General features: G+C 33.6%; 2 protein-coding genes across 2 annotated transcripts in view; both read left to right on the forward strand.

Moving 5' to 3' along the window:
• ubtd2 (ubiquitin domain containing 2) overlaps nt 1-11,862 on the forward strand; it is a 31,231-nt gene extending 19,369 nt beyond the window's left edge. Inside the window, exon 3 of the mRNA XM_079898353.1 lies at nt 9,921-11,862. Within this exon, the coding sequence (XP_079754479.1) occupies nt 9,921-10,336 (416 nt within the window). The 3' untranslated portion in view covers nt 10,337-11,862. The remainder of the gene's footprint in view (nt 1-9,920) is intronic.
• A 3,197-nt stretch (nt 11,863-15,059) lies between these two features.
• Nucleotides 15,060-16,055, forward strand: part of il12bb (interleukin 12B, b) — a 6,764-nt gene continuing 5,768 nt past the window's right edge. Inside the window, exons 1-2 of the mRNA XM_079898347.1 lie at nt 15,060-15,107; nt 15,352-15,433. Coding sequence (XP_079754473.1) covers nt 15,352-15,433 — 82 coding nt within the window. The 5' untranslated portion in view covers nt 15,060-15,107. The remainder of the gene's footprint in view (nt 15,108-15,351; nt 15,434-16,055) is intronic.

Here is a 16,055-nt window from a genome sequence, read left to right on the forward strand (position 1 = left end):
CGGATTACTTTTGGATTCCTTCAAGGTCACATATGTAAATAAAGTCAAGTAAAAATACATATTTAGGAGAATGATTGAGCATGAAGCAGTAGGTGGCTCACGTCGAGGCATGACTGGCAACAGAACATTGACAGTTGTCAATTAGAGATTCGCGTATCAGTTCTAATGTCAACCGGATTCGCTGTTAATATAAATCATCCACCCGCCACTCACTCGAAGCTATGATTTTCTCTGATTTAGATCTCCGACCGTCACAAGACAATTATTCTAATTCTCAGTGTTAAGCATGAAGATATGGTAACATATTAGACTGAAGTAGGCTGCTTTTAAATGTCCTTTTCTTCTATTCATTGCTGCTCTCTGACGTCTGGTAGAGTATAAAAAAAGCATCCAGGGTTAAGTATACTTGAAAGCTGTGCAGACACGAGATGAAGTGGAACACGGAAAATGAAGTATAACCTGGCCTTTACAGAGAATTTCTAGACATCAGCTTTAAAATCATGAGCGTTTTAATCATTGGCTGGTTAGTTTCTGCAGCTCTATCTTTTTGGCACATTAATTAATCTGTGATTACATTGTTTTCAATGAGTTTTATTCTTCAGAGTATTATATCTGCTCAGTGGATCATCTCATTTCAATGCCAATCCATGAATTTTCTTACTCATCTTTTTATGAACTTTTTGAAGCGTCAAAGTGGTAGTTGCGTGGACTGTCAATGGAGGGACCGAAAGCTCTCAGATTGCATTAAAAAGATCTTCATTTGTGTTCCAAAGATGAACGAAAGTCTTATGGGTTTGGAATGACATGAGGACGACACGTCATTCTGTAAATGATGACAGAATTTTCATTTTTGGGTGAACGATCACTTTAATAATTGGACCCTACAGGCCAGAAGTTCATACCAAGAAATATATAGACATTTCTCTGTTTTGGCTGTTCATTTACACAACAACGGCGTGCGTTTTGGGGGCCTCAGAAACAAGTTTCAAACTGCAAGTTTTTAAAAACGATACCGTTATCGTCTCCGTGTAAACTACAAAAACACACATTTGTGAAAACGATGACGTCATGCGCATACGTATTCAATAGGCACGTAGTGTTTCTTTACAAAGTGACATCGCCAACTACTGGCCTGGCAGCAGAATACAGCGTTTTTAGTCGTTTTCGTGAATCCGTGTAGACGGGGATAATTTTGACAATGCTGTCATCTGTACGTGAAAAATGCAAAAAAAAACAAAAAAAACAAGAAACATACCCGTAGTAAGATTTATTTATTATACAGAAATGTTCTCAATTCAGTCATTTCCTTCACCAAAGGTCCACTTTTCACTAATTGCATAATCTTAGGAGCCGGCATATTACGCTTATTTGCTTATTGACCACGGTTCAGACGTAAAAACTATGTCATCATTTGAATGCATGTGAACTTCCCCGTGTTCCTCTGTGTGGTTTTCATTGTCTACATCTGCCTGGGTGCAGCTGGAGATTCTTGCAGGCAGTTGTCAGCGTCTCCTGAGAGCCGGGCTGCCTGGTGACGGCCTGGAAAAAAACCCTCCCGCTGTTACTAGGCTGCAGTTGAGCTCTCCAACAGGACACATGCAGATCGAATCAACCCCTTCCTGTGAATCAAAACATACTTTCTCCCCTAGTCATTCCCACTTTTATTTTCCACCTAAGAATTCATATTAGTTGAGCTGTCGGAGTTGAAGCCCAGGGTGTTTATTTGATTTTTGTACGGAGTTTGAATAGCTGCTATGATCAGGTGGAGCAGCATTCGTAAATGCATACATTTCTATTTATTAATTCAAAAAGTGGTTTTATTGCACAGTTCATTCACAGTATGTGTTGTCTGGGAATTAAACCTGTGTCCTTAGTGTTGCTATCTCCGCGCTCTGCCATTTGAGCTACAGGAACAATATAATACAATATATGCGATAATAAGATTGTTATTGTGCTGATGGATGTGTCTTTTTGAATTTCACAGTAAGATATAATAGATATTTTTTTGGTCAGTGACATTTGTTTTTTTTTATGGATTTATTAAATTATTCAGAAATACATAAAACGCAATTCATACATACAACAATTTTAATACTCTTCTATTATGACCATATTTTTCATTTCTGAAATATTTATAATTTCATAATGATTATTATTAATAATTATAACAATAATTATTGATCAAATTTATGATAGTTGAAAAAACAACAACTTAAAAAAGATGTATTCAATATGTAATAAAAATGTTAAGTTGTAATTGTAAAGTTTTTACTTGAATTTAAATTATTAAATTGGAACGTAGTATAAAAGCTATTCAGGACCTTATGCAACCAACATGAACACAGAGTACATTTTTATGAATTTGGCACGTTTTCTTCCATAAGTGTCAAAGATATTTGTCATTTGACTCATTATCATTAATATAAATGTTGATTTGACAAGTTGAGTCATCTTTATTTATATAGAGCTTTATACAGTACAGATTGTTTCAAAGCAGCTTTACAGTGACGACAGGAAAACGATTGATGATTCAATTCCGTTGTAAAGATCATCAATTATTCAATTAGTTCATGTCATCTATAAAGCAGTTCTGCATCGTCCAGCTCAGTTCAGTTCTCATACAACAGTGTCAGTACAGAACAAGAAAAATGTTAGATGTTTTTTTAATTGATGGTTATACATGGAGTGAATATGGAGTACATTTTTATGAATTTGGCCCATGTATCATTATCAACAATATTTTGACATTGACTCATTATCATTAACACATTTATCATAAACGGCAATGTACGATGTACATTTCCATGCATGTATTCTTCATAAGACCACCGCTTCCAAAACTTTCACCCCATAGTGGCCTTTTCAACGTATACCCCCCCCACCACCACCACCACCACACCGGATGACCAGGCGATGTCAAACAGTAAAGCATCCCAGCAATGTAGTCATAGTGAGCATCAGCAGTTGTTTCAGCAGCAGGAGAAATTCCATCCACAGAGGTTTTCGGGGGGTTCTAGAGCCGCTCTGCTTGTCATGAATCGTTCCTGTGGTTGTTGGACATGCTTAGGTGTATTTATAGCTCTGAGATTCAACCAGTGAAAAGGTCACAGATCATAACCATTCTCCACTTTCTCTTCTCTGGGTGTGAGTAAACAGAGGTGGGTTTACGCAGTTCTCTTGCTTTCTGAGTATCTGTGGTCAAGTTTATGTGAAGAGCATTTGACTTCCATTCACTTTATTGGTATTGAATCACATTGCTTTCAGTGTAGAGACTGAGTATTTGGAAATTTGGTATTCTAGACCTTTCTTGAATGTGTCTAACTGGGACAGTAGTCTTGCAGAACCGTAGGGCCTTTTTACTGTAAATGCTGAGCTAATCATATCTCTCTATCTCAGATAGTGTACATAAAGATCTGCGTAACCCAGTTTTATCCTTTTCATCCCAGAGGATCAAGTGCAGCTTTTTATATTTAGTAAAATCACAAACGTGGTATTTCTATGTGTCCTAACTAGCTATGAGAATCAATTGATTCCTTTTAATGGGCGTTATTCATGAAACACATCATCTCAAATTGAAATACTTCTTAACAATTTTCCAAAAAAGCTTTTTAATGATGTTTCAGTCATTTTGGTGGTGACAGAGTAAATGCCATACAGTAATAACCTGCATGTGTTTGATTTAATAAAAAGAAACTGACTCATAAAGTCATATACAGTATTTGGGAATCAGACCAGTTATTATTAACTAAAACATTTTAATTTCTTTTTTTTTTTTTTATCTTTTTTTTATCTATCTTATTGTTACGTTAACTTCAACATCCCTGAATCCAAAACATGTGGCTAATGGCCAATAGTGAAAATAATTGCTTTTACTTGCGATATCAATTTATAACAGATTTTTTATTACATTAAATATAGCCACAATAAAATATGAATATTAGATGGAAAAACTTAAACTAAACAAAAAATGTAAATGTTGCCTTGGCATAAGTTTAAGTTAAAGCACTAATATTACTAACTGGAAGTAAATAGAAACTAAATTGAACTAAAACTGAAATAAAAATAAATTAATCTTAAATGACTTCGTCTTAAAAAATAAAAATGACAATCACATAACAAAATAGCTAAAAATTAAATTAAAATTGAAAATTGATCTTAAATTAAACAAATGAATTAAAACTGTATATAAATAATACTAGTATAACACCGAATCAGACTACATTGGTTGCGATGTATGCTTATAAGCTATTTCACTTAAGAATCAGGGTCTTTCTTTCAAATATTGATTGGTCTACAATAGCCATATTGTACTGTTTGATATCCATAAAAGATCTCATAAATTATTAATTCGATAATCTATCTACATTCATTTTTTTTTCTGTGCAGTGTAGAAAGATTCCAGAATGGTATTTTAACCAGTTCCATTAAAAATAAAAATAGATACACCTATTGTCTTGAGGATTACATTGCAGCTGTTATCAGGTACAAGCTGTTTTCTGGGTTTCTGGTCAGGCTCTTGATGCTAGGACAGTTACTGTATTTGACTGAGAGCCAAGAAATCGCCTCTGAAGCGGCTCTTGAACATTTATTGACTCTCACTGGCTGAATACCTGTCTAAAGGCGTTTGTCAAAAGCACATTAATATGATGAGAGGGGTACTTAAGATTGTGATTGAATAGAGATGAGATTCACATGGAGTGAATAATACGTCAGTGTCATCTCATCTCCTTACATCCTTGTTTGGTCTTCACTTTGAGTGACACAACTAGGACATGAATACCCTTACACTGTGGAGGATGCTGATTTATAACATCTGCAAGGAAGCAGTTCGCTGTCCGCTAGACCTGGGCGATATAGCAACAAAAATGTTGCCTTTTGTTCTCTTTTTCTTTATTGACAGGAATTGCCATTTGGCCAATGAGCCACTTCTGCCAAGTAGATTCAAAATGTATTATGCAAGAAGTAAAATCCAGTTATAATTAAGGCTTGGTTTCCTTATATTTACTTGACGCTAAATAAACACAACGAATATTTAATAATAATCATAAATAAAGGTGACTTGACTTGAATTAATCCAATGATTGGAGAAGTCTGTTGTTTCACTGGAAGATCAAGTTATGACATACTGCCTGAAAATACAAGGTCAGGTTTAAAATAGAATAAGTAAACATGCATGGATGAATCTTTCACAATAGGATCAATACCATTCGTTTAAAAAGTAGGTGGAGTGAATATGCTACTTGAATAAAAAATGAAGCACGATGTTGAATCGAACATGAATCCGAAATGAATCTAATATCATGAGATTTGAAAGCATTAAAATGTCTCATTACGCTCTCGTGTTTATAAGTTGCAGAACAAGGAATGATTGTTATACTGGTATGATGACAGTCTGTAGGAAACTTAGCCTAATTGCCAAATCATTGTGATATTCCAACGCATTCAATCTCGCTGAGCAAATTCAACTTGTGCTCTCGCGAGAACTCTGGGTTACCAGGGTAATATTCTGTATTATTTAAACTAAATCGCCACTAGCAAAAATATTTGTTGTGAAGCTTTTTTAGAAAACTAAACTGACTTTATTTTTTGGTTTCTACTGTGAACTCTTCTACATTACATGTATTGTAAGCGTGAAATGCAGTTACGTTCTGCTGGATGGATTTTCATCTGTTTATTGTTCATTAGGGCTGTCAAAATTGCTCAAAAATGACGTTCGAATATTCCCTCTAAAAAACACACGAATATTCGAACATCTGGTTGCGCATTTTGTCAATGACGCGCATTACGTCAATAACAGGACAAATTAATACAAAGAGACATAACTACTTGTATAGGTAGTAAATTTAAGTTTAAACCTATTTGACAATGTATTACCAACACAAAACCAAGTAAATAAACTAATGGCCAAGACCGCAGACCTCCCTCGCGCCCACGCTCTCTCTGCGCATAACGGTTTAAATTAACAACAATAAGCACATGTTGAGTGCTGATCAAGAGTTTTGTGCAAGCAATTTAAGGTCGCGACTCTTGTCCCAAATATAGCAGGCTTTATTCAGTGATTGAAACAAATTTATTAACATTAATTTAAGTTTTACAGTATAGAACCGACATTGAACGCTCCGAGCGAGCTGTGCTGTGGTAAACATGGAACTTTTCTGTTTAACGTTAGCTAAATAAAATGAGGCACACAATTCCGAGAAATGTGACAAAGAAATTTTACCCTGAGGTTCATAAAAAATAAAGTGCTATTAAAAAAGAAAAAGCCTACTTACATTCTTGGTGCTTGTATTAAAAAAAAAATGAAAAACTGACTGCAATTTACTCCATTGTCTTTTTTGTGCACTGTCAACTTTCAGCAGTGACGCTGTGCTTGACAGTGCGACTTGTGTGACCTGTCCCTCAGGCAGCGCGCGCGCCCACTCGCAAAGCAGACAGCCGCGCCTCTGCTTCCGCGGGCGTGTTTTTCACGTTAATTTTCACGTTCGAATTCCTGTTTTTTAAAACTATTCGAATATATATTCGAATTTAGAATATTCGTTGACAGCCCTATTGTTCATCAGCTGGAAAAAAAAAAATAAAAAAAAAATTGGAAAGTGATTCCAATTATTCTTCCGTCTGTCATAATAGTTGTGGTGTGGACTTTGCTATTCTCTAAGAATGATTTTTAAAAATATAGTTATTGTTCTTAGTGTGAACGGGCTTTTAGACAAAACCTATCTAATGAGGTGAGTAAATGAAATTTGGTTTAGTTTCAAAAGAGTAGTTAATCCGAAAATCTATTACTGACTCATCATTTGTTCCAAATCATGTATGACCTTTTTTCCATAAAGCACTATCTCTCTATAAATTACAGAAACGTCTGTCTGTCTGTGTGTGTGTGTGTGTGTGTGTGTGTCTGTTTGTCTGTCTGTCTGTGTGTCTGTTAACCACATATCTCTCGAACCGTTAGTCCGATGGATTTCAAACTTGACAGGTGTCTCGCTACGGTCACGAGTAAGTGCAGTGCCAAGTTTGACGTTGTTTGGATGAGAAATGCTAAAGATATCGTTAAATATATCATTTTTATAAGGTTGTGGTTTAAAAATAAACATTCTGACACTAGAGAGTTGTTTCGGTCAAAGAAGCCCCAAGAAGGTTGTGGTTTAAAAATAAACATTCTGACAATCTGTCAGCTACACTGTTTACTTCTGAATATTATAGTTTGGTTCCAAAACGTGATAAATCCATTTTGATTAATTGGAGTAAAAATGTGTTTTCTTTACCAAGAAACCAAACACACACAAAAACTGATTTTGCACGGGCACTTTGCACTGCTCCCTGAATTGACACGCTTATTCATTTGTGGATGTAAACTGAATCTATATGTCAGCTATGCTGTTTACTTCTGAATATTATATTTCATTCTGGTGCGCTTAACGTTATCGCTACTGTGTAATAGTAGCCTATGCTATTCACCAACTAAACATATCCTAATCAATGCGTTCACAGTCTCTTTCACGGGCATCATTTGTAGTTGCCTATTCACAAACTGTTTGCTCAAGCATAGCGTTTTCTCGGAGTTCACTGTGTGCTTTCTACCATGCACAAATAAAAATGTCACTGAACTTTTGCTGTGTAATTGTAACAATGAGCACTCAAACACACCAAACCAACAATTACTAAAAACACACACAAAAACTGATTTTGCACGGGCATTTTTTGCACTAGTATGATAAAATTGGAATAAATGTACTGGTTGTTTTATGGCTGGACTGAGGCATTCAAGTTTTAAGAAGGATGAAGAAGCAACATAATAGTCATCAATAAAGTTTGTGGACAATATTTACAATGAGTTCATGAGATCATTGTGCGGGGAATGAACCAATGTTTATGTTATTCCCTGATATTCTTCCCCATCCTGTGAGATGTTAACAGCTGCAACCGGACAAACAGAACTAAACTCCAATTTGGGTACAAATCATTCAGGCTGGTTTTGTGATCAACAAATTCATTGACAAATTCTGAGCGCAATTTCTGTTACGAATTTACATGAAATTCTCTAAGTTGCAATGAATAAAGACTTAATTTCTGTTGGTTCCTCACACAAAGCTATAGTTTGACTTCACAGGATGGAAATGATATAGTACATTTGTATGAACTGCATCTTTTTTTTTTTCATTTTCATTTCTTTGGTGAACTGTTCCTTCTATTTTTCTTTTTCTGGGTTAGTCAGAAGTGATTTGTTCTGACGAGCAGTAAAGTTTCACCAGAAAGTTTCAGAAGCAATTAATGACATTTTTTTCATTACTGATCAAACAAAAACAAATCATAAAAACAAAACTTACTTGTGTCATCATGATAATTACATGACAGTAATTTTAGCTAAATTCCTCAGAGGAGTAGCTCATTATGATTTAAATGACTTACTTCCTCTTTGGAAGAAGCCAGTGATGTAATCGTATTGTTCCTGTGATGTGAACCCTGTCCCATTGCCATTGATTCATTACTCCTACTTCCTCTTTGGTTGACATATCCACAGTCATTCTCTATGTCATAGGAATGCTCATCATGTGATGTGTTTCTTTGTTCATTTAGTAGGAATAGTAGGATTTTAAAACAACCTTAATACCAGTACCAAATAATACCATACCAAGTGTCTGTTCTACAGAATCAAAAACCTGGAGGATTTCTGATGGTTCTTAAAATATTATTTTAATATAATAATAATTGTTTTAATACATTTTTTGTTTACATTAACATTTGTATGCCTTTTATAAATTAGTTTACATTTGTGCCAATCCAAGTAGGAGGGCTTCCCCATCTAAGTCTTGGTTCCTCCTAAGGTGTCTTCCCATCTTCTTGAACATCTAAGGGAGTTTTCCTCGCCACTCTCAAGTTTGACTTGCACACTGTGGGGTTTGTAAGACACTGTTGTTTTATAAAACTGCTTTCGTAAATACTTAAAGGCCTTGATGATGATGATGGACGCACAATTGATAACCATATCACCAGTATAATAAAAAAAATGCAAAGTTGTGTTTGGTTTAAGAAAATAAAAATGGGCCCAGGACTGAACCTTGTGGTACTGTTATTCTGTCTGCCTATCTATCCAACTTCTCTATCGACTAGGGGTCTCACAATATATCGCAATACAAAAATGCAACAATATGTATCGTGGATAGTGACAATATGTATTGTGTATAGTTCACCCAAAATTAAAATTACTGTGTGTGGAAAAAAGTTTTAGTCAGTGCTACATTGAATATAATGTATAATAACACAATGGGGGAATATTTGTGGGTCCTTTTAATGCCAAATGTCTTATGTTAACAGTAAAAAGTGGCCTATACATTATTTAAAATATATCTAGTCAGTGACAGTGCAAGCATATTCGTCTAAAATAATTATTTTCAGCTTCAGAATCATGAATATTTTTTATTCTGGTGTCACTATTGTCCTGTGCAAGTACAAGCTTATTCATTTACACCCATAATGTAATACCAAATTTAGCATTTTAATCGACAGTTAATTTTTTTGTTAACCTTTTTGTGTCTTGGAGTATCGCAATCATACCGTAATGTGACATGAGGGTATCGTTACACCCCTACTATCGACAGAACTCAAGACTGTATGAACTTTACGAACAAATTATTAGTTTTATCCAGCGTTCGAGAACGATTTAAAGCATATTTTCTTGTGCTTCAATGACATTTTCTACAAAAGAGTTCATAATCAATTTCATAAATTTGCTCATTTGAATAATGTCCGAAACACAGCGCAGAACCTTCAATATTTCTTGACTTTATTCATTTATTTTTTGATCTCAAACTTTTGGATTCGACTACATAAAGAATATTATGGTCCCCTGTTTTAAAGCATTAGACAAGTCAACAAAGAGGGACTAAATGTGTCTAAATGGCTTCTTGTTCTGTTATCTCCAGGCGCTCTGACTGAATGCTATGATGAGCTGGGGAACCGCTACCAGCTGCCCGTCTACTGCCTCTCCCCTCCCGTCAACATGATCGAGGAAAAGAGCGAGTCCGAGACTATCGAGGTCCCAGAAGCTCCAGCTTGCGAGGGCCAGGAGTGCCAGTTGCGTCTCCGTCTTTCCACGGGCCGGGATCTACGCCTGGCTGTCCGCACCAGCGACAGCGTCCAGCAGATGAAGCGGCGTCTGCAGACCCAGGAGGGGGTGGCGTCCACCAGCCAGCGCTGGTTCTTTTCAGGCCGACCCCTCACCGACAAGATGAAGCTGGAAGAGCTGAAGATCTCCAGAGACTATGTCGTTCAGGTGATCGTCAGCCAGCCTCCCGCAACCCCACCACTGCCCCAGAACCCCACGCCTGTGGAAAACTAATGCCTCGTTGGGGATTTTTACCGGCACACCAAGTGTGCACGCGAGAGGAGATCACTAATGGGCTGCGGGGTCTTTTAGAAGAGGATTTCTCCGATTCGGGATTGGCCGTTTGAGTCTAGAGAGAACATCTCTAGAGGCTTCTCCCTTTAAATAACACACTGCCTTTGACTTACAGCTCTTCTAAGGGAGTTGAGATTCAGACTTTCTGGTTAAAAGTCTCAGGTCTAGAAAACTGGAGCCCTGAATTGACCAATAGAGGTCCAATGAGTATGGTTTTGGCAAGGGAAACTTAATATTGCTTTGCTATCTTTCAAGATTATGGAGTTATACTCTTCATATTCTATTCTTTTTTTTTTTCTTTCTTTTTTTTTTTCTTGTGACCAGAGCATATGTCTGCAAGGCAGACCAGGAGTGTGGACTTACCTGTGTCTGTCAGAACTTGAATTCTGAAACGGAGACACTTGGGGCCAATTGGACTTTATAAACCGCTATTGGCTTTCAGCAACAGGAGGATCACTTGTTGGACTCTTTTCTTAATTTTTGTTTTTATTAGAAACTCTGTAACCAAAAATATATAAAGATTTTTAAGAGGAGGTCTGTTACATGTTGCAAAAAACAATGCTATTTCCCCCCCCCACCATATTTGATCCCTGTTCTTAATCAGATAACGTTTCGACTACATAAAGTCTCTAAACACCATTCTTTTCAATTCTTTCATTTCAAAAGAGGGGAATGTTTTCTCCCCCGTCAAATACTCTAGTTGGAATATTTTTGGAACATGTGCTTTTACTTGTTGGGGGTCGTCACATTTAGCCAGATAGCTTTCAGTTCAGAGAGATATTCCGATCGATATCCTTCACCAAACGTATTTGACTTTCTCACGCCCTGTCAAACTGTCTGCACAAAAGTGTGAAATTGGTATGGAGGAAAGACTTCAGCCATTACTTGCGGAACCATTTGGATTCCTTGTAATTCGAGGCGCTTTTATGAATTTATTCAGCTTTGCCTCACGCATCCCGGAGAGGGAAATATAAGGGTTGGAAGGGGGTTATCATGTAATAAGAGTGTGTACATGCGTGAAAGAGGAAGCTATGAGCAAGGGATTAAGTAAAAGGAGAAGAATTCGGTATGACTGCATATTTCTGCACCAGGAAAGGTGGGGTTGAAAAAAGTATGGCTGGGGAGGACACGAATGTAGCTCTGAATGTAGCTGAATGAACCACAATCTCACAAAGTACTCTATATACATGTTTTGTTTTCTTATTTTGTGTTTTGGCCTTTATGTTGAGAGGGGATAGTAGGACAGGAAATTGGAAATGACAGGAGCCAGACTCAAACAGCTCAATGTGTCGTAGCACGTGCGCTAACCGCTAGCACAGGACTCTTAAGTGTTTTTCAATGGATCCAAGACTTTGTCCTGATGAAAGAGAATTTCAAAACAGTTGCATATTTTAATGATACAGAATGCGTTTTTAATTAAAAGATGATGAAACATTTGTACACCTCAGTATTGCTGTGTCTGATTTTGTTAGTATTATTAAATGTATTTCATATATTTTAAATATTAAAATTATATTATATTATATTATATATTATATTATATTATATTATATTATATTATATTATATTATATTATATTATATTATATTATATTATATATTATATTATATCATATTATATTATACCACCATTCAAAACTTTGAGGTTGGTAAGATTTTTTTTTTTTTTTTTTTTATATTTCATTTAATGTAATTTTTTTTTTTTAAAATGAAATAAGTCTCTAATGCTCACACTGACTGCATTTATTTTATCAAAAAACTTAAAGGCATTAAAAACGATATTTATTATATAAATATTATTACAATTTTAAATAAAAAATGTTTTTTTTTAAAATTTATTATTTTTAATATTAATATATTTTACAATGTTCCTGTGATTGCAATTTATTCCTGTGATGCTGAATTTCTGAATCTACTGTCACCTTTATGCATCCTTTGCTCAAAAAGTATTAATTTCTTCCAAAAAATAAAATAAAATCTTCCCTACCCCAAACTTTTACACAGTAGTGCATAAAATGGATATTCATATTTTAAAAAAGTGTGTATATTTATGAATTTTAATGGAATAATTCATTTAAAAATGTATTTGAAGCAATTTTTTTTAAGTAGTTTAAAATACTTACTGTAATTATTTATATTTAACAGTTTGTGCCACTTGGTTTGATATTACTATTAATTAATTATTGGTAATAACCAGTCTATTCTAGGTATACGGCCTATTTATTCTGCTTAGTGTCAACAGAGTTGAAGCCTATACACTACTAAGGGTAACCATACACAAAATGATGTTTTTTATTAAATATGAATGACATTTCACATTCACTCAGACAATTGGCTTGGATTTTCTAAGCGGATATGTTTTGCGAGCCTCAGCTCTAAACCAAGTTAAATATGTGCTTTATTCAGCCCATTCAAAAAGTCCATTGTGTTATAATGGGGAAGCCGCAGTTCACCCTGGACCTTCTTTATTTCCTAAGAGAACTGATTTTTCCCTCTGCTTTATTACTTTGAAATTTATGAAAGATTTAGAGGTTATCATAGACGTGTTGTTGTTAATAATTAATAAACTTGGTTTTTATGCTATTATCATTAAACATATTAGAGGAACTGCGGAACTATACGCAAGAATGACAATGCCGGTAATGTACAATATATTAACCAATGGTTTGAGAAGAAATCTTTATTGCGGATACATTTATGGTCCTGAAGCATCACATTAAACTTCCTCCTCGTTATTATTGATTTTGAGGCAGGGTTTGAGTGGATGGAAAATATTTTAGTCATCTTAATGATGACGTTCAACAATTAACCCTTTTATATTTATTTAAGGCCTATGTTACCCAACCCCAGTTCGACCTACTTTATAATGTCAAAAAAATACATAGGTTTTGTGGCTTTAGTTTAAAATGTTTAAATGCGGCTTTGTCACACTCATGTATTTCCATTGTTGTATAGTCCCGATATTGAGCATCTTGGAATTCCCTGAGTTTTGGTTTTTGGTTGATGTACAAAACGTGACTAAAGGTACACACTTTCTCTTGTGGTTGGCGCTTTTACACTTCACTAAAATGTGTGACTCACACTAGGATATCTGCACAAATACTGCCTAAATATCTTCATGATGATGCTACCATAATGTTCAAATTGACACGCTCTACATTTGCATTTGGCAATCATTTTCACTACAAATATACATATTTGTAATTCATTTTTTTTTAATTTTTATATTTTATATTTATAAACATACGGAGCAATTCGAAGATGCTAATTATGATATTTTTATAAATTAGATGAATGCCTTTTATATATAGAAAAAATGTAATTATATATTTATAAATTATGATATATTATATATGACTATACACTCCCATATTGAAACTTTTCATATATGAAGAAAGTCATTCAATTTGTAAATTACGATATATTTATAAATTACTATATGGTCCCATGTTGATGCCTTTCATATATGTAAAACATATGTAATTATACATTACGATATATTTATAAATTACTATATGCTCCCATAATGATGCCTCATGTAAAAAAATATGTAATTATATTTATAAATTATGATATATTTATAAATTACTATATGCTCCCATAATGATGCCTTTCATATATGTAAAAAAAAAAAAAAATTATATTTATAAATTATGATATATTTATAAATTACTATATGCTCCCATAATGATGCCTTTCATATATGTAAAAAAAAAGTAATTATATTTATACATTACGATATATTTATAAATTACTATATGCTCCCATAATGATGCCTTTCATATATGTAAAAAGATTTAATTATATATTTATAAATTAGTAAATTACTCTATGCTCCCATATAGAAATCTTTCATATATGTAATTTTTTTATTATATATGCTCCCATAATGATGCCTTTCATATGTAATGATATATTTATAAATAAATGATATATTAAATGATAAATTACATATAGAACATATAGAAACTTTTCATATATGTAAAAAATATGCAATCATATTTATAAATTGTGATATATTTAGAAATTACTATATGCTCCCATATTGATGCCTTTCATACATGTAAAAAATATGCAATCATATTTATAAATTGTGATATATTTATAAATGAATATATGCTCCCATATTGATGCCTTTCATATATGAAAAAAGTAATATATTTATAAATTACAATGTTTATAAATTGCTATATATTTCCAAATTGAAGCCTTTCATATGTATACAATATTCTAACCATAGATTATATTTATAAATTACAATAAATATATATATATATATTATGTATACTAAAGGCATCAATATAAGCCTCACATGCTCCTGCAGAAATTATATTAGTGTATAATATATATATATATATATAAAAAACTAACAAATAATAATCATCATATAACAGCAGTGAAGCATGAATCACACACACAAAAACATAATCTACCAATTTCACTAAGTGAAAATGATTTAATTGCTAGATGATCTTTAAGGTGTTTCATTCTCATGCTCAAGCACTCCCGCTGAAACCCCTAACACATAACAAACACTGTCACACCTCTCGCATGGAAATCCCAAATACATACCACATCCCTCTGTTTACAGCTAGACACTTCTGCTTGCTGGAAATTCACACTTCTGTATCACATTCATCTATAAATGCAGCTCAGGTCTAAAAGGACTTCAGTGAAAGGGAAGAGAGTCACCACAACTCATTCAGTTCAAGGTAAGATTCAAACAAAGGTGTCCTCCACATCTGGACTGCTCACTGCACAGCTGTGCGGCCTGGTTTTAGATATTGTTTAAGATGTTGTTTATTAAATACTATGTTTATGATTTCATGATGAATAACTTTTTTAAATAATATTAATATATAAATCATGTTTTTCTTTCTATATTAACATTAACTTTAAATAACTGACACAATAAGATTATAATATTAACATTTCATTTCATTTTTTTTTGTTTAGATGAGCAAGATTGTGTTTCTTATTCTGCAAGCTGTCCTTCAGTTGGCAGGCAGCACTTCACTGAGGACCCTCAAGTCTAATGGTAAATATTGCTCAAATCTCGTTTATTAGTATCTTTAGCTGATTTCTTTAAACAATGTATATATATATATATATATATACATATATATACTGTATATATATATATATATATATATATATATATATATATATATATATATATATATATATATGTGTGTGTATATATATATATATATATATATGTGTGTGTGTGTGTGTATATATATATATTTATTTATATATTGTAGAATGTTGGTAACACTTTACAATAAAGTTCATTAGTTAACATTATGTATTAACTCACATGAACTAACCATGAGCAACACATTTGTTACTGTTTTAGTTCATCTTTGTTAATGTTAGTTACCGTAATAAAAATACAGCTGTTCATTGTTAGTTCACAGTGCATTAACTAATGTTAACACATACAACTTTTTATTTTAATAATGTATTAGTAAATGTTGAAATTAACTGTGCTGTAGAAGTGCAGTTCATCATGTTCGTCGGGGCTTTTTATTTGACAAAACATTAAAAACAGTAAATATTGTGAAATATGATTAAAATTTAACATTGATAATAATAATAAAAGTTTATTGAGCCACAAATAATCATATTATAATGATTTCTGTAGGATCAGCTTTGCA

The sequence above is a fragment of the Squalius cephalus genome (assembly GCF_949319135.1).
Source record: "Squalius cephalus genome assembly, chromosome: 17".
Classification (NCBI taxonomy): Eukaryota; Metazoa; Chordata; class Actinopteri; order Cypriniformes; family Leuciscidae; genus Squalius; species Squalius cephalus.